Source organism: Halichoerus grypus, chromosome 11, assembly GCF_964656455.1.
Source record: "Halichoerus grypus chromosome 11, mHalGry1.hap1.1, whole genome shotgun sequence".
NCBI lineage: Eukaryota > Metazoa > Chordata > Mammalia > Carnivora > Phocidae > Halichoerus > Halichoerus grypus.
Window position 1 is genome coordinate 75,751,559 of NC_135722.1, and position 25,114 is coordinate 75,776,672.

The following is a 25,114-nucleotide window of genomic DNA, read 5'->3' on the forward strand; positions in this document are numbered from 1 at the left end:
CCCATCTGTTCTTCTAAAGCACTGGTTCTCCAATTTTTTAATTCAGGAAACCCTAATTAACCCACTGCATGTTTACATAAATAGAATAACTGTTTCCCAAATTTAAAAAATATACTGCTAAGAGTGACATTGTTTTATACTTTGTAAATCTCTTATTTCTGTCTTAATAGAAAACTGCTTGATTCTCATTTATTTGTGCATTCCATTTGTGTTAATAAATTGTTTTAATTGAAGTATGTGAAAAAAATCTGGCCTTACACGGATATGTAGGTAGAAAAGAAGTAATACTTTAATAGCCTTCCCAACAATTTGTGGATATTTTTATTTGATATTACACCAAAACTTGGCAAGTGGTTTCTTAAAATTTAGTTGCATTGTGGAATCTGAAAACAACATTGATTTTTTTCATATTCTGGGACCTCAGGACCACCTATATGGTGGGAGATTAACTCAGAAGACTCACAGGTTTCAGAAGTGGTTGTAATTATGGCTGAGGCTTACTGAGATGCAGGCTTCCAAATTTCTCCCTCATGGGGGTCACAGAGAAAAACACTTCTTCCTCTAGCAATAAACTGCATGACATGTGTAGTGTTTCTGCCCAGAAAAGCCCACTTAAGGCTCAGACACTATGGCTTTTATTTGGAGCTAGTTACACAAACACTTCGCGCCTACACAAACAGTCATGATATTCACCATAAAACACTTTTGTTTACGCAATCAAGGCAGACTTGTGCAGCAGGATTTAGTGCCTTAGACATACAAAACCTTATTAATTAGTAACTTTGGGAACATTCCAAGAGCCTAGTTTCCAGAGGGTAGCCAAGGTTCAGGCCTGCTGTATAAATTTTTTTTGTAAGAATTTATTTTTTAATTGAAGGATAATTGACATACGTGTTATATTACCCATACACAACATAGTGATTTGACAGTCCTATATATTATATTCTTCTCACCACAATAAGTATAGTTTACTGTCACCATACAGTGTTATTGCAGTATTATTGGTTGTGTTGCCTATGCTGTACTTTTCATCCCTGTGACTTACTATAACTGGAGTTTGTATCTTTTAATCCCCTTCACCTATTCTGCCTTATCTCCCACTCTCCTCCCTTCTGGCAACCACCAGTTCTCTGTATTTATGAGTCTGTTTCTGGTTGATTGGTTGGTTGGTTGGTTAGGGTTTTGGTTTTGTTTTTGTTTTGACTCTACATACAAGTGAAATCATACAGTATTTGTCTTTCTGGCTTATTTCATTTAGCATAAAACCCTCTAAGTTGACCCATGTTGTCACCTATGGCAAGATTTCGTTCTTTTTTATGGCTGAGTAATATTCCATTATGTATATATGTGTGGAATATGTAATACTCCATTGTGTATACCACATCTTTATTCATCTATGGATGGACGCTTAGACTAGCTATTATAAATAATGCTGCAATAAACATAGGAGTGCATGTGTCTTTTCAAATTAGTATGTTTTCTTTGGGTAATCAGTAGTGGAATTACTGGATCATATGGTATTTTTTTTTTTTTTTTAAGGAACCTCCTTAATGTTTCTACAGTGGCTTCCCCAGTTTATTCTTATCAGCAGTGCATAAGGGATCCCTCTTCACATCCTTGTCAACACTTGTCATTTCTTGTCTTTTTGATACTAGCTGTTCTGACTAGTGTGAAGTGATATAGTGGTTTTGACTTGCATTTCCATGCTGATTAGTGATGTTGAACATCTATCTGTTCACGTGTCTATTGGCCATCTGTATGTCTTCTTTGGAAAAATGTCTATTCATGTCTTCTCATTTTTGATTGGATTATTTGTGGATTTTTTTTTGTGTTATGTTTTAGGAGTTCTTTGTCTATTTTGGACATTAACCCCTTATCAGCATACATGATTTGCAAATATTTTCTGCCATTCAGTAGGTTGCCTTTTTGTTTTGTTGATGGATTCCTTTGCTGTGTAAAAACTTTTTAGTTTGATATAGTCTCAGTAGTTTGTTTCTGCTTTTGTTTCCCTGACATAAGGAGACATATCCATAAAAGTGTTGCTAAGGCCAGTGTCCGAGAGATTACTGCTTATATTTTCTTTTAGGAGTTTTATAGTTTCAGGTCTCACATTTAGGTCTTTAATCCATTTTGAGTTTATTTTTATGTATGGTGTAAGAAAGTGGTCCGGTTTCATTCTTTTGCATATAGCTGTCCAGTTTTCCCAGTACCACTTATTAAAGAGTCTGTCTTTTCCCCAGTGTATGTTCTTGCCTCCTTTATCACAGATTAACTGATCATATAAGTTTAAGTTTATTTCTGGGCTCTCCATCCTATTCCGTTGATCTGTGTGTTTATTTTTGTGCCAGTACCATACTGTTTTGATTACTATAGCTTTGTTGTATATCTTGAAATCTGGGATTGTGATACCTCCAGCTTTGTTTATCTTTCTCAAGATGGCTTTTGCTATTTAGGGTCTTTTATGGTTCCATATAAATTTTAGGATCATTTGTTCTAGTTCTGTGAGTAATACCAATTGGTATTTTGATAAAGATTACATTTAATCTTGGGGCGCCTGGGTGGCTCAGCCGTTAAGCGTCTGCCTTCGGCTCAGGTCGTGATCTCAGGGTCCTGGGATCGAGCCCCACATCGGGCTCCCTGCTCGGTGGGAATCCTGCTTCTCCCTCTCCCACTCCCCCTGCTTGTGTTCCCTCTCTCGCTGTGTCTCTCTCTGTCAAATAAATAAATAAAATCTTTAAAAAAAAAAAAAAAGATTACATTTAATCTGTAGATTGCTTTTGGCAATAGGGACATTTTAACAATTCTTTGAATCCATGAGCAGGGTATATCTTTCCATTTTTTTGTGTTGTTGAGAAACATTGAAATAATTTGGTGATATATAAGCCATTCCAGAATGTAGAAAAGGAGAGCATATACCTCATATTGGGTCTTTTTGTTAATCCAGCACATCTTTGATACTACATTTGCTGACATACAGAAATAAAATGGTATGTTCCAGCTAATTGCTCTAATAACTGTAAATGCAGAAATAAAATACTAGCAAAAGCATTCACTATGAGGTATAATCTAAGGAATGCAAGAAATGTTTGGTATTACAAAGTTTTAGTAGTTCAGAGGAGGTTTAAAAAAAACCTGAATTGATGGGGCGCCTAGGTGGCACAGTTGGTCGGGTGTCCGACCCTTGGTTTCAGCTCAGGTCATGATCTTGTGGTGGGATCGAGCTCCACATCAGGCTCTGTGCTCAGAGCAGAGTCTGCTTGAGTTTCTTTCTCCTTCTCCCTCTGCCCCTCCCCACCATGTTCTCTCTCTCTGGAATAAATAAATAGATCTTGAAAAAAAAAGACCTGAACTGATATATAAAGGCATATATTAATTTTCCCATCTCCTATTATATTTGTTATCTAATTACTCCAGGTTTTTTAGAGAATAGTTCCTTTAAATACTAATTTTTTAGTTTTAAAGTAATCTCTATACCCCACACAGGGCTTGAATTTACAACCCCAAGATCAGGAGTCACATGCTCTACCGACTGAGCTAGCCTAAATACTAATCTTAAATCTGGACTGTTTTCCTCTTCTCATAGTCTTTTCCGTTGATTTTTCAGGTTTCTACGTTGTATGTGTTTCATGTCTGTGTTCTTTCTAATTACACTGTAGTCTCATTGCATAATAGAATAAGCTGGCTATATTATAAAATGTATCAGTCTCCTGTTTGGGGCCTATAACATTCTAGGCCCTAAAAATTTGGTGAATGAATGAATTACATTAATAAACGGAAAAGTATACCTTGTTTTGAGTAAGAAGCCTCGATTTTTACAAGATGACAGTTCTTCCTGCATATTATATGGTTTATATGATGTTTCATGTAAGTCATTGTTTAGGCGAAATGTTTCTGACTATTTAATTGGTAAGAATAAATTTTAAATGTTTTAAAGATTTCTGTAATGTGGGAGACTGGCAGTATCGATGTTTATAAGGTTTTAATAGTTAAAACACTAGAACAATAATAATAAATCAGAATAAAAGTCCTGAAACTGTGGTTTCAGGTATGTGTGTGTGAAACTATGTAGTGGGTATGTGTGTGTGAGTAATAATTACATCTGTATATATTGGTACCTGTGTGAATTTGGTATATGATACAGATGCCATTTAAAGTTCTTCCTTCAATACCAAAGTAACTTTTATTTCACTTAAAGAATTAAATGTAAACATATGTGAAACTATAAGTACAATAAAGGAAAATATAAAGTTTATATTTCTTGAAGTTATAGAAGAATGTTCTACCTATATAAAGAAATAAAGAACTTGATGTGAAATATTGTTACGATGATATGAAAAATCAGAACATCTTTATACCAAAACTGACAACATCTAAATTGGCAGCTATGTTTTCTGGAATTAAAGACCAATAATAAAGTGGTGGGGGGACTTTTTCTTAAGGAATTCAAAAGAAAATTGACCAATTATATATATAAACTTTTAATAGAAATGCAAAATGAAATAACCAGAAGTAGCTTTTGTTTCTTAATCAAAATAACAGAAATATTGTAATTAATAGTGGTATGTGTTGCCAAAGACACATCTGGTGAAAGTATAAATTGATACAGCCTTTTATGAAGGTACTTTGTTTCAAGCACCTTTCAAATACGGGTATTTTTGGACCCAGCAACTTAATTTTTCAGTTTTTAATTATTGATTATGAGGAAGTAATCTTTTAAGATTATCTGATTGTATGAGGGAATGCTCACAGTTTGATAGTGCTAATGTGAAAAAGAAAACTTAGATAAATTTTGATCTCAATTTATTTTATGCATATCAAAAAAGATTGAAAGCAGTAGCCAAAAGTGATAGTCATTATCTCTTGGTAGTAGGAGTATAAGTTGTTCTTTTTGTTGTATTTTCCTGTGCTTTCTGTAGTGAATATGTATTACTTTTATAATCAGAAACTTTGGGTGGGGGGGACAGTTTAAAGAATAATTAGAATTTTTCCTATATAATGAAAAATTGAGATTTAAAAAAATAGTCCTTTTTGTGCTTGAGATCTTTAACTCTACAATTGGATTCTGCATGTGATCCTATTAATGAAACAGAAGAAGGATTGGTAGTTAATGTACTTTTGGACAGTTAGGAATTTTGTATGATTAGCTAAATATTTTTACCATTTTATAAAATCTTTAAAATGTTTTACCATAATTTGGTTTTTGAGTCTCTAGCGTGTTTCGGAGACTCAGAATATGTCTTTAAATGGATTTTTTTAAAAAAACAATTATGTGGCAGTAATTAGCATTTCATTTTTCCCAAAGAGTGATTCTCCCCTGGGCCCACCCATGTTTTATTTTTTATTTAGATGAGTTCTTTTTTTTTTCATTGAACCTTCTCCATATATTTATATTATTCGTGTTTGGATTTGGCAGCTATATTTTCTGCTCTGAAGAATCTTCAAGATAAGATTCGACGCTTAGAACTTGAAAGGATTCAGGCAGAAGAAAGTGTGAAAACCTTGTCTAGAGAAACAATTGAATATAAGAAAGTATTGGATGAACAGATACAAGAAAGAGAGAATTCAAAGAATGAGGAGTCAAAGCACAATCAAGGTTTGTTTAATTATGAAGGAAATGAAACCTACAAATACACAAAATACAAAATGAAATACACAAAATAAGTATTGTAAAATTATTCTAAAAGCAATTTCATGTTCGTATTTTCTAGTAGTCAGTGTCTTTGGGCACTCCAGAATTGCATTATACTCAAGTGCATTTTGAAGAGCACATCCTGATGGTCCTGCATTATATTTACTGACCGAATTCAAGACAGATTGGACCTAGCATATAGGAAGAGAATGACTTAGGTCACCTGAATAGGCTTCTAGAGCTACTGGAAAGTGTTTGTTGTATACACAGTAGAGTTAATTCCCATTAAATAGCTTGTTACAACTGTTCCATGAGTGAGCTAATTTCTGCTTTTCTTACATATTCTTTTTAGAACTGACCTCTCAGTTGTTAGCTGCAGAAAGTAAGTGTAATCTTTTAGAAAAACAGTTGGAATACATGCGCAATATGATAAAGCATGCAGAAATGGAAAGGACATCTGTCTTAGAAAAACAGGTATGGTACATCACAGATTCGTTTTCAGGAACAGTTAGTTATGGGGAAAATTAGACTGACCTAAAGATCTTTTTTCTCAGTAAAGACTTGGTTCTGTTATAATCATTTCTCCTTTTATCCTGATCACTGATAGCAGTACCAGTAATTCATCTTGAGAAACAACTAGTGTAAGCTTTGAGGGAAAATGTGATTTCTTTCTTCAGCATAGCTATAAAGAGGTTTCCTTTTTGGCTGACCTTCACACACCCTGCCATATCCTCTGCATATAGCTTTGATAGCTTCTGGCTTTTGAACAGTATAACAGCCCAAGACTGAAATTACTTGAATCATTTATAGGGTGGGGAAGGGGTAGTCCATTCAGTCTGCCACATGATTGGAAATAGCCCATTTCCTAAGAATGGTTCCAATACTGGAAATAAAATATGATTTATGCCAATTTTTAACAGTGTATTTTTTAGGGCAGTAACTATCCACTAAGGTGGATTGGAGGGAATTGATAGTTCACACAAATTCCTGGGAAAATTACAGTTTTACTTTATCTTACTCAAATTTCTATTAGTATGACACTTATTGCCATAGTCTTATAGATGAAGATATACTGTTTAAAAATTTAGGTACTTAGTGTTTTGGCTTTTTTTTTTACTAATAGACCTCAATTTAGCCTAGTTTAATGGTTTACTCTGTGACTGTCGGATGGTAGTCTTTTCAAAGCCTTGACCCTAAACCTAAAAAAATAATGATGTTTTGCATAGAATTCAGAGGAAGTATAAATGATAGATACAAAAAACATAAGTATTACCTTAATTAAGAGATTAACTGTGTAAGAGAACCAGACTCATTGAAAGTATTAGTCTATATGTATCTAATAAATCCCTGCTATCTCAGAGTGTAATGAAAGTCTCAGTATATGGACCCAAATATTATAATAGTATATGGTAAGAACAGGATTCCACTTGTATTTTTTTGTTTTCTCCCTGTGGTTTCATCTTAATATTGTTCTCCTAGAATTTCTCTATAGTATCTAAGTACTTCTATGAAAGGCCAGACAAATACAGTATATGCCCAGTGTCAGTTACTTTTTGTTTTGTCAAATTATCATGCTGTGTTTAATACTGTTCCCCAGGTTTCCCTCGAAAGAGAACGACAACATGATCAAACACATGTGCAGAGCCAGCTTGAAAAGTTGGATCTTCTGGAACAGGAGTATAACAAACTTACCACAATGCAGGCTCTGGCAGAAGTCAGTGAATGTTTCTTTTACTCATCAGTGCATAATATTGGTTCTTTTGTAAAATTGATCATTTTAAAATACTGGATATTCATAGGAAGAAAAGTGACCTTGTAGCAAAGAAACAGGAATTTTTAAAGGACAAAAATGTAAATTTGGAGAAAGTGTTCACATTTTATAATCTTGATGTACATAAGGAAGTAGTTCTTTTTGAAAATGTTGGAAGCTTAAATGTTTTTGATCATCCTTAAGGCTTGAATTACTTGGTTTAAGTTGTTCTCTTTAGTTTTAATTGATTCACTTGGGAAGTATTTAATACCACTGAGATTAAGTTCCCAATTTAGCTTCCATATATCCTATATTCCTTCATACAGAGCTGTGTTCTTTGGCCATAGATTTTACCCATAATTCTATTCAACTGCCTCACAGCTACTTCACAAATGACTAATAATGAATCACAAAGGAGAATGTCATGGTTATTGGCAAGCACAGTGTCATTACTGGAGTGAAATAACAAGCATATATTTGCTGTGCTAAAATTTTATAGCAGATTACTATGTTGCTGTATTAAAATTTTACATAAAGACACTAAATCTTTTCACTAACCACTTTTAATATTTTTATCACTAGAAAAAAATGCAAGAGTTGGAAGCAAAACTCCGTGAAGAAGAACAGGAAAGGAAACGTATGCAAGCTAAGGCAGCCCAGGTAAGTTGCAGTGTCAGCAGGTAGGCTCCTCATATTTCATACTTTCTTTATATATAAACAAAAGATTAAATGTGGGCTTCTTAGATTATTTATATTTTGGAATAGCCCAATATATAAATTGTCAGACATAGCCTGGTATGGAAAATGCAAACCTATATTTTTACAGACAGAGAGTAAAAGTTGAGCAGTTTTTAGAGTTGTTCAAATTGTGGGGTTTCAATCAGCATTTTAAAAAAATTAATAGACTAAAAAACATCAAAGATATATATAATAAGGTGATACTTAATCATGTAAAATTTCTCACATGGGACACTACCGGAAATGTTTGAAAGCCATCGTGTAGTTTTCTTCTTACACATTTTCCTTTTCCTTGGTGGCCTCAAAACACCAGGACAGAAATTGAGGTAATGGGCTATCCCAATAGCTAGTGACCCATACTAATTCACAAAAGCTACCATATAAGGAAAGCGAGCTCTGTTTGCTCCTAGTCTTTGATTTTATCCCATGCAGTGGCTACCGGATGGAATAGGTGAGGCAGTTTGAAGTCACAGAAACACTGAGTTTATGTATACCAACCAGAACTGCCTTTCTAAAAGATACAGTAATACTTTTGTACCCCGTAAGTCTTACAAATAAACACCTTGTTTGTAACTGACGACTCTCTTAAGAGCTTATTTATTCAAATACCTCCCATATATTGCCCTCCCACTTCAAAGTCTTTAAGTTTTATAAATTTGTATGTATCTTTTCTCATCATATTAACACAAGAAGCAGGTCTTGATTCCAAAACAGTTAGGAGTGGCGGCTCTGCAGTTCAGGCTGTGGTCCGATGCCAGCGGATTCCTGAGCTCAGTTCATGTATGGGCTCGCAGGACTGTAAACATTCTGTTATCTTTGTCGTCTTGTCTACTTCTTCCATTACTTCCCAGAGCTCACTGAGTTAACATAATCTCTATTAAACCTGATGTATTTTCTTTCTCAAATATTTACCTTCTGATCAATTTGTATATTTTTGTTTTTATTATTTTATTTATTTTTTGCTTCAGTGTGCTGAGATACATAGTCATGTGGCTTTATTTTCGATCACCAACAAATTTTGAAATTACTTGGTTTCTCTGCCCATTCCACTTTAGGGTAGGCCACTTTACTGTGTCTCCATTTCCTCACTTGTAACATGTAAACTCATGGATTGTGCTTTATATACATTGTGGTGGTGAGTCCTATTGTACATGAAATAAAAATTAAGCAAGTTCATTATTTTATTAACTTAAATTTTAATTTACAGTATTTTCGCTTTCTTTTTTCATTTCTCAGGCATAAAGAAGGGACCAAATAGTTATTACTGATAATATAGTAAAGGTTTTGAATTCTCTTTCAGTAAAGATTTTGAGTTCTGATAGTGAAAACTATTATAGTGGAATAACAATGACCAGGGATCGTACATGGTTCCAAGTCAAGCTTTTTTTTTTTAAGATTTTATTTATTTGAGAGAGTGTGAGCACATGGTTGGGGGGAGGTGTAGAGGAGGGAGATAGGGAGAAGCAGACTCCCAGTGAGCAGGGAACCGGATGCCGGGCTCCATCTCAGGACCCCGGGATCATGACCCTGAGCCGAAGGCAGACGCTTAACCGACTGAGCCTCCCAGGCAACCCCAAGTTAAGTTAACCTTAACTTTCGCAGTCTCGGGCAAGATACTTAACGATTCAGAGCTTGGATTTTAACATTGATTAAGTGGTCTTCATATTATATCTTCCTAGTATTAGAGAGATCAAACAAGAGAAAAGACAACGAAAGTACTTTAAAATGGTAAAATTCTGCCACACAAATAGATAACCACTACCAGGAAGAACTAAATAAACTAGAAGTTAATTTTCAAAAAAATTGTTCTTTTTATGCTAGTCAAACTCTTTTGGCTTCATAGGTATTCCAGAGTAGTAATTTTATGTTCAATGAATTCTATCTATTCAGTTTACTATATATAAAGCATTGTTAGATGTGTGGGAATGTAGATGCTCCTGAGGTAGGCATCTGCCTAATGAATGCAGTCATTGTAGGAATTATTAGTATTCTGTTTCTTTAATCCATTGATTCTGAGTGTTCATTCCAGCTCCATCATAATTTCCTGGGGAACTTTACAGTACTTTTTAAAACAATGAGGTCCAGAGAAGATCGTGACATTCTGAATGATTCTCATAAACTCCAAATGATTTTGATACACAGGCTGGTTTGAAAACCACTACTGTAGACAAATACACACAACTGTTTTTTGTTTTTTGTTTTAAGGAAATCTGTAAGTTGGTTTAGGGAAGGCACCAGTCCTTGTTTGATATCCCTAGTAATTAGTTATGGAATTTCTACCATATGCATAGGAAACGATTTTTAAATTAACGTAGTCACTAAGCTTCTAGAGGAAAGGGCATAATAGCATTTGCTGTGACATACCTTTCAGTTCTTTTGGACATAAATTTCTGGTTTCTTTGTCTTAAATTTTAAGAGTATGAGTTTTTTAAAGAGGAAGAAATGTATTTTGCTCTCCAACTGCTTTGTGTCTGGCACTGATGTGGTTGCCATGTGTAAAAAAGAAGAAAATATTGAAGCATTGGTTTGGAGTTAGATATATTGCATTTAACTCATTAGGTCTAATTTATGGAACAACTGCAAATAATGGAGCTAAAGGGTTCCAAAATTAAAAAAAAAAAAAATAACATAGCACTTAAAGATAAAATGAGAGACCTGTATTGATTTAAAATATTTGACAAATGTTGACAGATTGATTCACAGATTGATTCAAGACAGGTTACACAGCTATGGTGTGTTTTTCAGTCAGATACTACTATAAGGTTTTTACAGGTCTTTACATGGCCAATCTCAAATTTAAATAATAGCTTTTATTTCTATAGCATTAACTTTATGTTGTCCTGTTTTTCTTAGTTGCAGACTGGTCTAGAAACAAATAGAATTATCTTTGAAGATAAGACAACTCCATGTGTTCCCAATGCAAGAAGAGTTAAAAAAAAGAAGTCAAAACCACCAGAAAAGGTACGAAAATGGGACCAATAAGTCAAAGTGCTGATTATTACTTAGCGTAATTTATGTGAAAATACTCATAAAACAGTATGGTACATCAACCTTGGATAAGGAGATCTCTTTCATTCAGTTTCTTCATTGGGAAGATGGGGATAAGTAATAACTACATATAAATTTTTACCTTGATAGATAATATATATGAAAGCATTTTAGAACTGCAAAACACTACACAAATCTTAATTATTATTCAGTATTGCTTTAACGACTTTTTACTCTTAAAATGTTTTTAGGTGTATGTAACTATACATACATCACATACATACACACTCTGTTTCTTTAGTGAGACTGTAATTGCTGTTTTGGCAGGTACTATTTTTTCCTTCCTAGCCTTTCCTAGGCTAGGATGCAAGTTGTCAAGTATTATTAGGAGCTCGAGAACATTCCAGTATCGATAAAGCAAGTAGTAGCCCAGCAGTAAGCTGAAATTTCAGGTTAGTGGTGTATGGTCAGCTTTTATCATCATGTGAGTAAACTTGTTTTTCTTTCCTTTCCATTCAGAAAGGTTCTAGGAACTATTTTGCTGCACAACCACATTATAGATTATGCTTGGGGGATATGCCTTTTGTAGCTGGAAAGGTGAGTTGGTCAAAGTCTGGATTTTTTTTTTTTCTTTACAACCTAGCTCTTTGAATTGAATCAACTCTTACACCTGTATGCCTATAAATGTTGAAAACATTTTTCTGTCCCTTTGCCATATGGATCATAGTGATGTGAGAAGAGATAGAAGAAGGTTTTATGGGATTGGGGGAGCAGAGAAGAGACAAGGGGGACTTTAAAGCAGGTAAAGCATATGTGGAAGGAAGGTTATGAACAAAATCCGACACCCTGGTTTGGAGAAGGGGTGTTTGCAGATAGGAGTAAATGAAATAGGAAATAGTAATTTGTAGCATTGGGTTTTTAGTATCAATCTTGTTCATTTATATTTAAATATAGGTAGATATTTAAATAAATAGAAATCACATACTGTTTGTCCACACATGCATATTACTTACAGAACTCATTCTCCAAGAGGCAGTCAGAAATAGACTTGAATCTTCTGTTCCTTGAGTGTTTAAATGTAGAGATGGTAATTTTGTCAAATATCAGCAAGTACTGGGTCATTTCTAATAAATGCTTCACACTGTGTTAGTTTAGGGGCACCTGGGTGGCTCAGTTGGTTGAACGGCCGACTCTTGATTTCAGCTCAGGTCATGATCTCAGGGTCCTGGGATCAAGCCCCAAGTCCTGTTTTGCACTCAGCAGGGAGTTTACTTGAGATTCTCTCTCCCCCTTCCCTTCTCCCCACTTGCTCTCTAAAATAAATACTTTTTTTTCAATACATCTGATGAGACCTCATTAATTCTAGACCACTTTATTTGAAAGTTCCTAAGTAAGTTAAAATCTTTCACTGTAAATTCTCATTGTTCTTTTTCTGCTTTCAGAGATCCACATAGAACAAATGAGCCCTTGACTAGGGAAATTTTAAATATTTATTTAAATTGTTACGTGAAAATAACTTTATTCTCATCTCCTTAATTCTCTTCTAGGTTATAAACACTTCCATTTTCTTCAACTATTCCGGATGTGTTTTATGAGTTTCTTTACCTCCTCATCACTCTCTTCCTTTCTAAATGTGGTGTGACTAGCACAGAATAGAGACTTTGTCATCTTTGAGAGTCTGTCAGCTCAAACTAGCATCATATTAATGTTCTGGGGGAAGCCACATCATCCCTCCCTCTCATTAGTTTTAGAGTCAACTGAAGTAACGGGTGTTTTCCTGAATCTTTGCATTAGCCTCTGTAGTGTAGGCCCTATACTTGTAGATTTAATTATTTTATACAGAATTTGTAAGTAAATGAAATTCTATAGGAATAGATTCACCCTATCCCACATTACATTAGAATCTAGTTCATTATTTGTGTTATCTCCACATTTAATTGCCTGTCTTCGATAATTCTCATTGAATTCATTAATACAAAGGTTAAACAGGACAGGTTCAAAGACCAGGCTTTTCAACTAAACTCCTTCTGAAGTTATTTGTACTGAGCCCCTCATCGGGCTTCCTGCTTAGCGGGAAGTCTGCTTCTCCCTCTCCTTCTGCTCCTTATGCTCTCTCTCACTTGCTCACTCTCTCAAATAAATAAAACCTTTAAAAAAATAATTATTCAAATTGGGGCACCTGGGTGGCTCAGTCGGTTAAGCGGCTGCCTTCGGCTCAGGTCATGATCTCAGGGTCCTGGGATCGAGCCCCGCATCGGGCTCCCTGCTCAGCAGAGAGCCTGCTTCTCCCTTTCCCCTCTGCCTGCCGCTCTGCCTACTTGTGCTATCTCTCTGTCAAATAAATAAATTTTTAAAAATCTTTAAAAAAAAATTAAAAAATAATTATTCAAATAGCTAAGAATGTGCTGTCACCTAGCCAAGTGTTCCTCAAATTCTCTATTGTGAAGGATCAGTTTTTATTTTTAATTATATGTTGTCATAGACCAGTACACTTGTAAAATGCAATAAAAATGAATTACTAGAAAAATGAAATTAAAAAGACATAAAATACACATCCTGAGTTTTAAATTATAGATTGAATGGATAAAAAATTACATTAATAAATACAACCAGAAAAATAACAGGAAAAGGAATTTTAAAAACTATATACTGCTTATTGAAAGTATACATAGGCAATTAGTATAGCCAATACATATTACAAGTTACAAGCGGAATAGTGATTTCACATACATATTTTCACACTTTAAATGACTACCATGTGTATCAGCATTTAAATTGTGAATGAGACAAATGAATTTGGTTCTTGATAATCAAGGTTGTATTGATGACTGCAGAGTTGCAAGGCAGAATGTATATCTAAACCATTTTAATTGTAGGTGAATTTAAATCATCTTGATAAAAACATAGACTAACTTTTTAATTTTGAAATGATTCTAGATTTATAGGAAGTTGCAAAAATAGTAAAGGGTCCCATGTACCTTCATCTGGTGTACCGTAGCAGCGGTACATTACGTAACATAGTATAGTTTCACAACCAGGAGATTAGCACTGGTACAATCCGCTGACCTTACTCAGATTTCTCTAGTTTCACATGTCCTTGTTGGTGTGTACGTGTGTATACACATGCGTGGGTTTAGGTCAGTACGATTTTATCACATTTATATTCATGCAACCACCACTCCATATCTAGTTTTGCCATTTCAAAAATGGGAATCATGCAGGATGTAACCTTTTTGAGATTGACCTTTTACTCAATATAAATCCCAAGATTCATCAAATTGTTGTGTGTATCCATAGTTCCTTCTTTTCTCTTGGCTGAATATCCCATGGTGTGAATGTACCACAGTTTAATGATTCACCCATTGAAGGACCTTTGGGTTGCTCCAAGTTTTTGGTGTTCACAAACAAAACCAGTATAAACATTGTGTACAGGTTTTTGTGTGGACATAAGTATTCATTTCTGTGGGATAAATGTCTGGGAATGTGATTGCTGGATTGTATGGTAAGTGTATATTTTGTTTTTAAACTCCCCAATTATTTTTGAGTGATTGTACCATTTTTCATTCCTAGTAGCAATGCCCAAGAGATGAAGTTTTTCCCCATCCTTACCAGCATTTAATATTGTCACTTTTTATTTTAGCTGCTTGCTGAGTATGATATCTCATTGTGCTTTTAATTTATATTACACTAATGATGGTAGTCCTGTTCTTTTCATGTGCTTATTTACCATCCATATATCCTAATGAAATATCTATCTACATTTCTTGCCCTTTTTTAATTGGGTTGGTTATTTTGTTTGTTTTTTTTACTGTTAGGTTTTGAGTTCTGTATTTTGATACAAGTCATATGTCAGATACATAGTTTGCAAGTATATTCTCCCAGTCTTTCTTCCTCTTACAGAGTTTCACAGAGCAGCTTTTTGTTTTGATGAAATCCAGTTAATTGATTTTTGCTTTTTAATGGATCATGCTTTTGCTGTCAAGTCTAAGAACTCTTTGCCAGGACAGACATCCTGTAGGTTTTCACTTATGTTTCATATATATTTTATAGTTTTATATTTTACATCTCAATCTGTGATCTACTTGAAATGATTTTTGTATACAGTAAGAGGCTTGTTAGGTCAAGGTTTATTTTTGATTCTGTTCCATCGATATAGGTGTTTACCTCTTTGCCCGTACCACACTGCCTCGATCACTGTGGCTTTTTATAATAAGTCTTAACATCAGGCAGAGTGATTCTTTTCTCTATTCTTTTTCACAATTGTTTTAGCTCTTCTAGTTTCTTTGACTCTTCATATGAATTCTAGAATAAACTTGTCTCTGTCTACAAAAAAAAAGTCTTGTTATAATTTTGATTGGAATTACATTATACCTATAGATCAGCTTAGGAGAATTGATGTCCTTATTATGTTGAGTCTTCCAGACCATGAGTACAGTATAGCTTTTATTTATTTATTTAGATCTTTGATTTCTTTCATCAGTATTTTGTGGTTTCCGGCATATTGGTTCCATGTCTATTAGATTTATACTCACATGTTTTTTTTTGGAGCAAGTTGTATTTAGTTTTAATTTAGTTTCTATGTGATCATTGCTAGTATAGTTTTTGTATGTTGAACTTACATTCTGTGATTTTAGTCCTAGGAATTATTTTTTGGATTGGTTTGGATTTTCTATGTAGAGAAGCATGTCATCTGTAAATAGGGACAGTTTTATTTCTTTTTAATTTGCATGCCTTTTATTTCTTTCTCTGCCTTAATGCACTAGCTAGGATTTCCAGTATTACATTAAGCAAGAGTGATGAGAGTGGACATCCTTGCCTTTTTTCTGATCTTAAGTGGGGGGAGAACGTTAGCATTCAGTCTCACCAGTAAATAGGGTGTTAGCTGTAGGTTGTCAATGCTCTTTATTTAAAAAGGAAATTTCCTTCTGTTTCTACTTTGCTGAGAGTACCTGATTGGGCGCTGGATATTTTCAAATGCTTTTCTTCATTAAATGATATGGTTATGTGATTTTTCCTTTTTACTGTTGATATGCTACATTACATTGATCGATTTTTTAAAATAATTGGACTAGTCTTGAATTCCTGGAACAAACCTGACTTGGATATGGTATACATACTTCTTCATATATAATGCTGGATTCAGTTTGCTACCTAACAATGGAAAGTAGGATAAAACAGAGTATCCGTTAGCATAGTGGTTTTCAAACCTGCTGGTCAGAGTCAAGTGGCAAACTTAAAAATACACATTTCCAAGCCTTGACCCCACACTGATTGAGTTTGGAGTGCTACCTAGGAATCTGCATTTTAAACAAGATGATGCTCATGGAGCCAAGTTAGTCCAGCCATCTGTTTGTAAATTGAAATAGCTTATGGAGATTATTGTTTAATATTCAAAACTGGAAATTTTGAGAAGGATACCAGGTTTTTCCCATGGTTGTTTATGTGACAAGGATGAACTTAGTGCGTCTTACTGTTTGAGGATAGAGAAATGAATCTGACAACAGTCCCTACCACCTGGAAGTACATACACCACTTAGTAGGTGAAATACATGTGCAAACACAATTGTAATACATTGTGATAAACACTATGATAGAGATAAATGCTGTAGTTGATCTGAGAGTGGACGACTTAATTGGACCAATTCGTTACCTGGAGGTTTTAAGGAAGTCTTTAAAAGTTAATATACTTGAACTGGGTTTTAAGGAATGGTAAAAGTGTTGGCCACACAAAAGAAGTGGTATGTGCAAATACAGTTTATTTAAATACAGATTTTCAGAGAGAGTTCAGTGATTCATCAGTTGCATACAACACCCAGTGCTCATTACTTCCACGTGCCTTCCTTAATGCCCATCACCCAGTTACCCCCACTCCCCTCCCCTCCAGCAACTCTGTTTCCTAGAATTAAGAATCTGTCATGGTTTGCCTCCCTCTCTGTTTTCATCTTACTTTATTTTTCCTTCCCTTCCTCTGTGTTCATCTGTTTTGTTTCTTAAATTCCACATATCAGTGAAATCATACGGTATTTGTCTTTCTCTGACTGACTTATTTCACTTAGCATAATACCCTCTAGTTTCATCCACGTTGTTATATGTTAATAAAATTAAAATAAGCAAGCAGAGAAATTAGGGGATGGTGGGACATAAGGCCAGGGAGTATCAGTTGCAGCTCAATGATAGACGACTTTTTTCTATGCTAAGGAGTTTGGACATTAGAGTTCGTGGGCTTAACATCAAATATTTCAAGTAGGAGAACAACCTGATATTACTATTAGAGTAATATTTTAGGAGGAGAGCCGATAGCACTATGGAGTTAAAGACTGAACACACTGGGGGCAGGGAGGCCAAATGGCATCTTCCTGTAGCAAATAGAAGTGGTTGCAAGGGAAAGACAGTAGGGTGGAGACTTAAGAGGTGGATTGGAGATATTTCAGAGGTTAAATGGGACTTGGTATTTGGATTTCCTCTAGGAGATTTAGATCCTAGCCTCTCTATTGGTGGGGGTCTTTTTACTCAGCTTAGGGAGTAAACAGGAAACAGATTCAGACAATGTGGCTTCAATTAATTCTCATTTTTCTTCAGTCCACCAGTCCTAGCCATGCTGTGGTAGCCAATGTTCAGCATGTCTTGCATCTAATGAAGCAACACAGTAAAGCCCTGTGCAATGATCGAGTGGTCAACAGTGTTCCTTTGACAAAGCAAGGTTCTTCACGAAGTGGTAAAAGTAAGAAGTTGTCAGTAACGCCTTCCTCCTCCAACAGCATTAATGAAGAGTTATCAGAAGTCTTACAGACTTTACAAGATGAATTTGGGCAAATGAGCTTGTGAGTTTTAGTTTTGGGGGTTTTTTTTTAATTATATTTAGTTCTAGGGGCACCTGGGTGGCTCAGTCAGTTAAGCGTCTGCCTTTGGCTCAGGTCATCCCGGGGTCCTGGGATTGAGCCCCACGTTGGCCTCCGTGCTCAGCGGGGAATCTGCTTCTCCCTCTGCTCCTCCCCGCTGCTTGTATTCTCTGCCTCTCAAATAAATAAAATCTTTTTTTAAAAAACTTACAGTTCTAAAACTTCCTTTTAACTTCTCAGTGACTTCATTAATTGTTAATTTGTTCAAATACCTGAGCACAGTCCTTGCACCAACCGCTGAGTAAGTTACTAGGACCTTAACAAATACAACTGTTCTGGGGGAAATCTCTCCCTTTTCTAATACTGTTAAATGTTTTCAAGACCAAGGTTTACATTTAAGTTTTATTTCCTTATTCAGGAGCTTGATATACATTGAGTTTAGTTAAATGATAAGTTTGGATGTATCTGAGGAACAAGATCCTTTCTTTCCAGGCTTTCCTTTTTACATGCATACTATTCTGGGAGGGGTAGGAATATAAATAATTAGGTCTTTGAAATTAAGAAGTCCTTTTGCGTTTGCCTCCAGTGCCTTTCTTGAACCTTTAAACCATCTTGTTGCTCTGTTTAAGAAATTGAGTCATTTTTTATTGCACAGAGCAGTGGTCCCATGGTGAGTGGGTTGTGGTGGACCTAACCATGAAACCAGAAACTTAACCAAGCCCTGCTTTTATTTTTTGTACAGTGATCACCAGCAGCTTGCGAAACTTATCCAAGAATCCCCAACTGTTGAACTGAAAGACAACTTAGAGTGTGAACTGGAGGCGTTGGTGGGGAGGATGGAGGCCAAAGCCAACCAAATAACTAAAGTTCGAAAATACCAAGCCCAGGTAACTCCAGCTCAATTTCCCTTTCCCTGTTTCTAATGATTAAAAAACAAGAACAAGGGAGAACCAAAACCCTTTTCCTTGATGACACTGAAGGGTATCACAGGGAGCTACAGGGAGCATTTCGTTACTGTAGACACTAACTCGGTCCCTTCATTATTAAGAATTGGTGTTCAGTGGGCTAGGAAGGAAGACGTCATCTTGTAATCTGTGAGAGTAGATTTTATCATCGAAGATACGTCTTTCAAATACTGAATATATTTAATATTCTTATCTTTATATGAACAAACCTTAACTTCCGTGATGAATTTAAATGGTTCTAAATTTACCTAGGTCTTGTGAAAGCCCTTGGAAATTCTTGATTTCCAAAGGAATAAGTCAGATATAAATATGTGAAAAAAATTTTCAGTTATATTTATGTTGCAGCCATTTAATATCTACTAAGTGCAGTGGGAAGGCACACTCCAGGGTTTTCGTCTGGAGAGAAACGTAATGATTCGTGGCTTAAGAGATTGCTGTGACTGCTGGGAGTGGGCTGGAGACCAGCTGGGCAGGGTGAAGCTCTTCTCTGTCAGAGGTCATCAGTGACTGCAGTGGGGGAGAAGCGACAGATTGGAGGTGTGTTTTAGAAGTAGAAAGATCAGGGCGACTTGCTGCTGAATATCATTTGGACGGAGAGTGTGGCCGTACCACTGATGGAAATGGAGAAGGACTGGGAGCAGAACAGGCTTACTAACATTTACTGATTGGTGGCTGTGTAATAGGCACGATGCTAAGTGCTTTTGAATATGTCCTCTTATTTAATTTTCATTGAACCCTTGTGAACTGGGTGCATTATCTTACTGTATAGATAGGGAAACTGGGCTAAGTTTTTGGGAGGTAGGCATATGCTAAAGTGAAATTAGGTAACTTCTGTGCAAGGACATACTAGCCCCCTGGTAAATGCAGAGCTGGCATGCAAACGTGGGTCTTCTTGACTCCAGAACCTGAGCTTTTAATATTTTTTGTAAAGTTCACGTTTAAAAAAAGAGGAATAAATATAAGCGAATGATTGCTGTAGGAGTAATGGTCTAATTTGTTTCTTGTACATTAGACTTAACTTTATTCTCTCTAATGGAACACCAACTTGGCAGCAGCTTAAAGTACAAGTAAAGCTCTCTAAAAATAAATTCTCTGGTTTAAATTATTCTAAAATAGTAAAATAATTAAAAATCTTTTGTATTAATACATTACCATTACATCTCTTCATCCATCTAGAATATGTTTCGTTGCCCCTCAGACTGGTTTCTAGACCCACTCTTCTCCTGTTCTTCACCTTTAGTATCCATCCTATCCTTCACTTACCATGTCAGATTTTTTGTCTTTTCTGTGACATCTTCCCCAAACTCTCGTTTCTCACCCTGTTCTGCACTTCGGCAGCACTGCCTTGCCTTCTGAAACAGCACCAGGACCGATGTGTTTACTCTCGTTCATTTGTCTGTGTGTCACATTGTATTTTTACACACTGAGTGTTCAATGACTGGTACCATAGGTTTTTGGAAGGCTTTAAAACAATAAACCCAGAATATATTATTTGCATTTTAGTTCATACGAGAGTTAAAAATACCAGTTGTCGGAAGAGAATGTTTTCATTGAATACTCCTTTTTCCCTGGCTTGGTTATTTGTTGTAGCTGGAGAAACAGAAGGTAGAGAAGCCGAAGAGGGACTTGCGAACCACCAGAAAGACTCCTGATGAAGAAGGGAACAGCAGCAGTCGTTCTTCTGGAATCACAGGGACCACAAACAAGAAGGACGTTGCCAAACCGAGACCTGGTGAAAAAAGCAGGAAAAATCTTCAGTTATTGAAGGACATGCAAACCATACAGAGTTCATTACAAAGCAATAGTTTATGTTGGGATTACTGACTGGTACCAGGTTATAAATTTTATTCAGATAATCTGTACCTCATCAATCAGATTTTGACAATTTACTCTCCAGGTCTCATACTCTCTTATGTTGGAATTAATGAATAGCCGGTGTTAAGGGGCCCAAGCTTCACTACACAGGCTTCTTGTGTTACACATCATGACTGAATGTTAAACCATCTACATGGAAACCAGGGGAGTTTTAAAGGCCAGGAAGCCACATGCTCGGCTTCTTTGAGATGAATTTGCTGTACTGAAATACTGCACTTTGTAAACAAATTACCAGTTGTTTACTTGTGGGTGTGATTTTTTAATAGTTCCTTACATATCTAAGTAAAATTAGGTTTAAATTATCAAAATTAACAAAATCTTTAAATCTTCCCCTGGCACAAATTGCCCCTTTCTCCTTTCCAGCACAACCATTAAATATACTTTGTCTCGACTATTGATGGAGGTTTTCTATATTTAAAAGTATTTATACATATTTAAGAGGATTGTTTTGTTTTTCTTTTTGACATTTCAGACATTGATCAGTATTAAGTACACTTGTATTGATGTTATCCGTCATTAAAAAATTTTTAAAGACCCAAACATTCATTTTAAGTCCATTCACTGCAAAAATTATAAAAGCATTTTTTAAAGTATAAATTATTAATGAAGTAAATGAGCTTTTAGAATGAAGAGAGAAGAGGAAATGTTGTAAAGCATACACATTTGTCGTTTTTAAATAATACCTGTTCGTAATCATGCTGTTGAGTTCGAGGCATTATGGTTTTTAATCTTGAAACTTGCCCCTTGGACATGTTCTCGGTGTACAGTATGAGTGCATTAACTGTACACGTGCAACTGTCATTATGTTAATAATGTGAATCATAATTCTGCTTAGATCAAGACGTGAACTTTTTATAAATTTGCCACTGAAGTCAATAAAGCAGCTTTTTTAAGGAAACACTGAAATTTTCTTTAACAGCCTGTTAATAAAGGCTTTATTTGTTATAATCTCTCCAAAAAATGCATTTCTAAATAGGACATTAACATATTTTGAGAAACAATAATATATGGTATTACATAATTTGCCTATCTCATGCTTACACAGAAACTAAACCCAACAAGACTGAACTGTCTCATGGCATATGATAAGATACTCTAAAGAGTACTAATGAACACATTAACCACATGTTAAAGAGATTCCTTTTTATGCCTCCCCTGGGATCCAAATGGGCATTCTGGGATTTTATCTGGGTATAATCAGCATGAAATGTGGTGCCTGTCTGGGCACTAAGCTTGTTAGGCCTCTTAATTGAATTAATTTTTTTACAGAGTTCTTGATTTAGGTTCCTTCGATTTGGATCTGTTTGTGAATGTTCTAAAATTTTATGTAAACTTTTGCTTGCATGTGCAGTTTTGTATCTTCATTGAATTCACAACAGTGAGTCCACAGACCCAAGGAATCACTGCTCTAGTGACATGGAAAATATTTTCTTGTGTCTCAACCACCATTTCAACTATTAAACTTTTGTTATCGCTGTTTGAATTTCAGGTCATTAAACTGTGTGACACTCATTTTTCATTGTAGTGGTTCTCAGTCCTAATTAGCAGAAGTTTAATGGTGTTAAAAACCTACCCCATCCCACAGGTAGGAGTCAGACCTTCAACTCCAGCTTTTAATACCTTCAGGTGAGAGTTGAAAACAAGAAGATACCAATACTCCCTCAGTCTCCTTATCTGAGACTTTACAGCGGAGGAGTATGCTGTTCTACATCTCTCTTGTAAGAGTGCTATTGCAGTGCATTTCAAATACAAGTATCTTCTACGTGGAAGATGCCGATATGAATACCAGGCTAAGTAAGAAGGGTATGATCCAAGGTAGGTGGTAGACGTCTGAATTATTCTAACACTTGTGTGGTGAATGCAGTGGTGACAGCATGAGCACAGGGCTGTGAGGATGCAGAAGAGGAGGTTAACATCCTGGAGGAGGAAGTGATGCTAGACTCTGGAGAACTGGAATTAGTCATAAGGGAGAAGAGTTCCAGGTCAACAGGATAAAATAAAAAGGGAAGAGGCCAGATTCTGCAGTTGACGTGGGAGAGCTGTGACCAGCTGAGTGGTACCGGTGCGTAAGAGTCGAGGTATGCACGTGAGACTAGAAGGGTAAGCCAACGAGTTACAGGGGGCTAAAGAGCTTTGACATAACCACACGGGTCTCAATTTTGTATCCCGGATCATAAAGGAAGAAGTGCACCTGCACAACCGCTAGTCATAGATACAAAGTTACAAAACATCTGTCAACTCAAATATGAAGGTTGCATAAGCTGCTGAATTGGATGTAGTCCCATTGGTTAATTTTTCCTTTTCTTTTTTGTGCTTTTGGCATTATGTCCAAAAAAACATCAGGGAGCTTCCTCCTATGTTTCCTCTAGGAATTTTACAGCATCTTGTCTTACGTTTAAGTCTTTGGTAGATTTTGAGTTAAGTTTTGTGAGTGGTGTGAGGTAGGGGTCCAATTCCATTGTTCTCCGCATGTATTTCTCCAGTTTTCCCAGCACCACTTGTTGAAGAGACTGTCCTCTCCCCATCAGGTGTTCTTGGCTCCCTTGTCGAGTATTAGTTAACCACATGTGCCAGGATTTGATTCTGGCCTCTCTCCTGTTCTATTTTTGTGCCAGTACCATACTGTTTTTATTACTATGGCTTTACTAGTATACACTGACTCTCGAACAACATGAGTTTGAACTGTGTAGGACCACTTACACATGAATTTTTTACAGTATTGTAAATGTATTTTCCTTATGATCTTAACCTTTTTTTTTCTAGCTTACTTTAAGAATACACTATATATACAAAATATGGTTTTTTAAGATTTTATTTATTTATTATAGAAAGAGCACAAGCAGGGGAAGCGGTAGGCAGAGCGAGAGGAAGAAGCAGGCTTCCCGATGAGCAGGGAGCCCAGTGCGGGGCTCGATCCCAGGACTCCGGGATCATGACCTGAGCTGAAGGCAGATGCTCAACAGACTGAGCCACCCAGGTGCCCCCAAAATGTTTTTTGACTCTGTTATTGGTAAGGCTTCTGGTCAACAGTAGGCTATTAGTAGCTAAGTATTAAGGGAGTCAAAAGTTATACTAGGATTTTAAACTGCATGAAGGCTCTGCACCCCTGACTGCCATGTTGTTCAAGGATACCTCTGGTGCTGGTCTTTTTTCTTGAGATTGCTTTGGATATTTGGGGTCATTTGTGGTTCCACAAAAAATTTTGGATTGTTCTATTTCTGTGAAGAACGCCTTTGATATTTTGATGGGTATTGTGTTATGTAATTTTTTGGCACATAATTGTTCATATTTCTTATTCTGTGGTATCATTGTAATCTAATTTTGAGTTTTCTTTTTCTTAATCTAGCTAAAAGTCTGTCAATTTTACCTTTTCAAAGAACCAGCTCTTAGTTCAGTTGACCATTTCTCTTGTTTCTCTGGTCTCATTTATTTCTGTTCTGGTCTTTATTATTTTCTTGTTCTGCTAACTTTAGGCTTAATCTGTTTTTTTCTGCTTTCTTGAGATATAAAGTTAGGTCGAGATCTAATTTCTTAACATCCGTGTTTATTACTATAAACTTACCTTCTTTCCCTTTTGATTTCTTTGACCTATGTGTTTTTGAGGAATATGTTGTTTAGGTTCCACATATTTATAGATTTTCTCATTTCTCCCTTATTGATTTCTAGTTTCATACCATGGTGGTCAGAAAAGATAGTATGATTTCAATCTAAATTTGCTGAAATTTGTTCGGTGTCCTATCATATGATCTGTTCTGGAGAATGTTCATGTGCACTTAAGAACAATGTGTATTCTGTTGTTTGATGAATTCTGTGTATGTCTAATAAGTTCATTTGCTCTAAAGTATGATTCCATTCCAGTGTTCACCTTGTTGATTTTCTTAACCCAGAGCCTTAGATCACTAGGCCACTCTTCTGCACATCTTCCTTGTTGACTTTCTGTCTGGATGATCTTCCCATTGGTGATAGTGGGGTATTGAAGTCCCCTACTCTTATAAGTTATTGTCTATTTCTCCCTTAAGATCTGTTAGTATTTGCTTAATGTATTTTGGTGCTCAGTTGTTAGCATATATATTTACAATTGTTAAACTTCCGTGGTATATGGACCTCTTTATCATCATATGACCTTTGCCAGTTTTATGATTTTTAGCTTGAAGTCTATTTTGTGTAAGTAGGCAATGCCTGTCTTGTTTTGGTTTCTACTTGTTTTGAATGTCATTTTCCATCCTTTCACCTTGAGCCTATGTATGTCTTTAGAGCTGAAATGAGTATTCTGTAGAGAGCATATAGATGGGCCTTGTTTTGTTTTTGTTTTTGTTTTTTTTACCTATCC

The 25,114-nt window shown here is 35.7% G+C and overlaps 1 protein-coding gene across 2 annotated transcripts in view; it reads left to right on the forward strand.

The window, feature by feature from the left end:
- Positions 1–22,296, forward strand: part of CEP57 (centrosomal protein 57) — a 39,369-nt gene extending 17,073 nt beyond the window's left edge. For both annotated transcript variants that reach the window (XM_078058721.1, XM_078058722.1), the window contains exons 3-11: positions 5,414–5,593; positions 5,982–6,103; positions 7,227–7,343; positions 7,962–8,039; positions 10,971–11,078; positions 11,625–11,702; positions 17,685–17,926; positions 18,687–18,831; positions 20,500–22,296. In XM_078058721.1, coding sequence (XP_077914847.1) covers positions 5,414–5,593; positions 5,982–6,103; positions 7,227–7,343; positions 7,962–8,039; positions 10,971–11,078; positions 11,625–11,702; positions 17,685–17,926; positions 18,687–18,831; positions 20,500–20,733 — 1,304 coding nt within the window. In that variant the 3' untranslated portion in view covers positions 20,734–22,296. The remainder of the gene's footprint in view (positions 1–5,413; positions 5,594–5,981; positions 6,104–7,226; positions 7,344–7,961; positions 8,040–10,970; positions 11,079–11,624; positions 11,703–17,684; positions 17,927–18,686; positions 18,832–20,499) is intronic.
- The last annotated feature ends 2,818 nt before the right edge of the window (positions 22,297–25,114 follow it).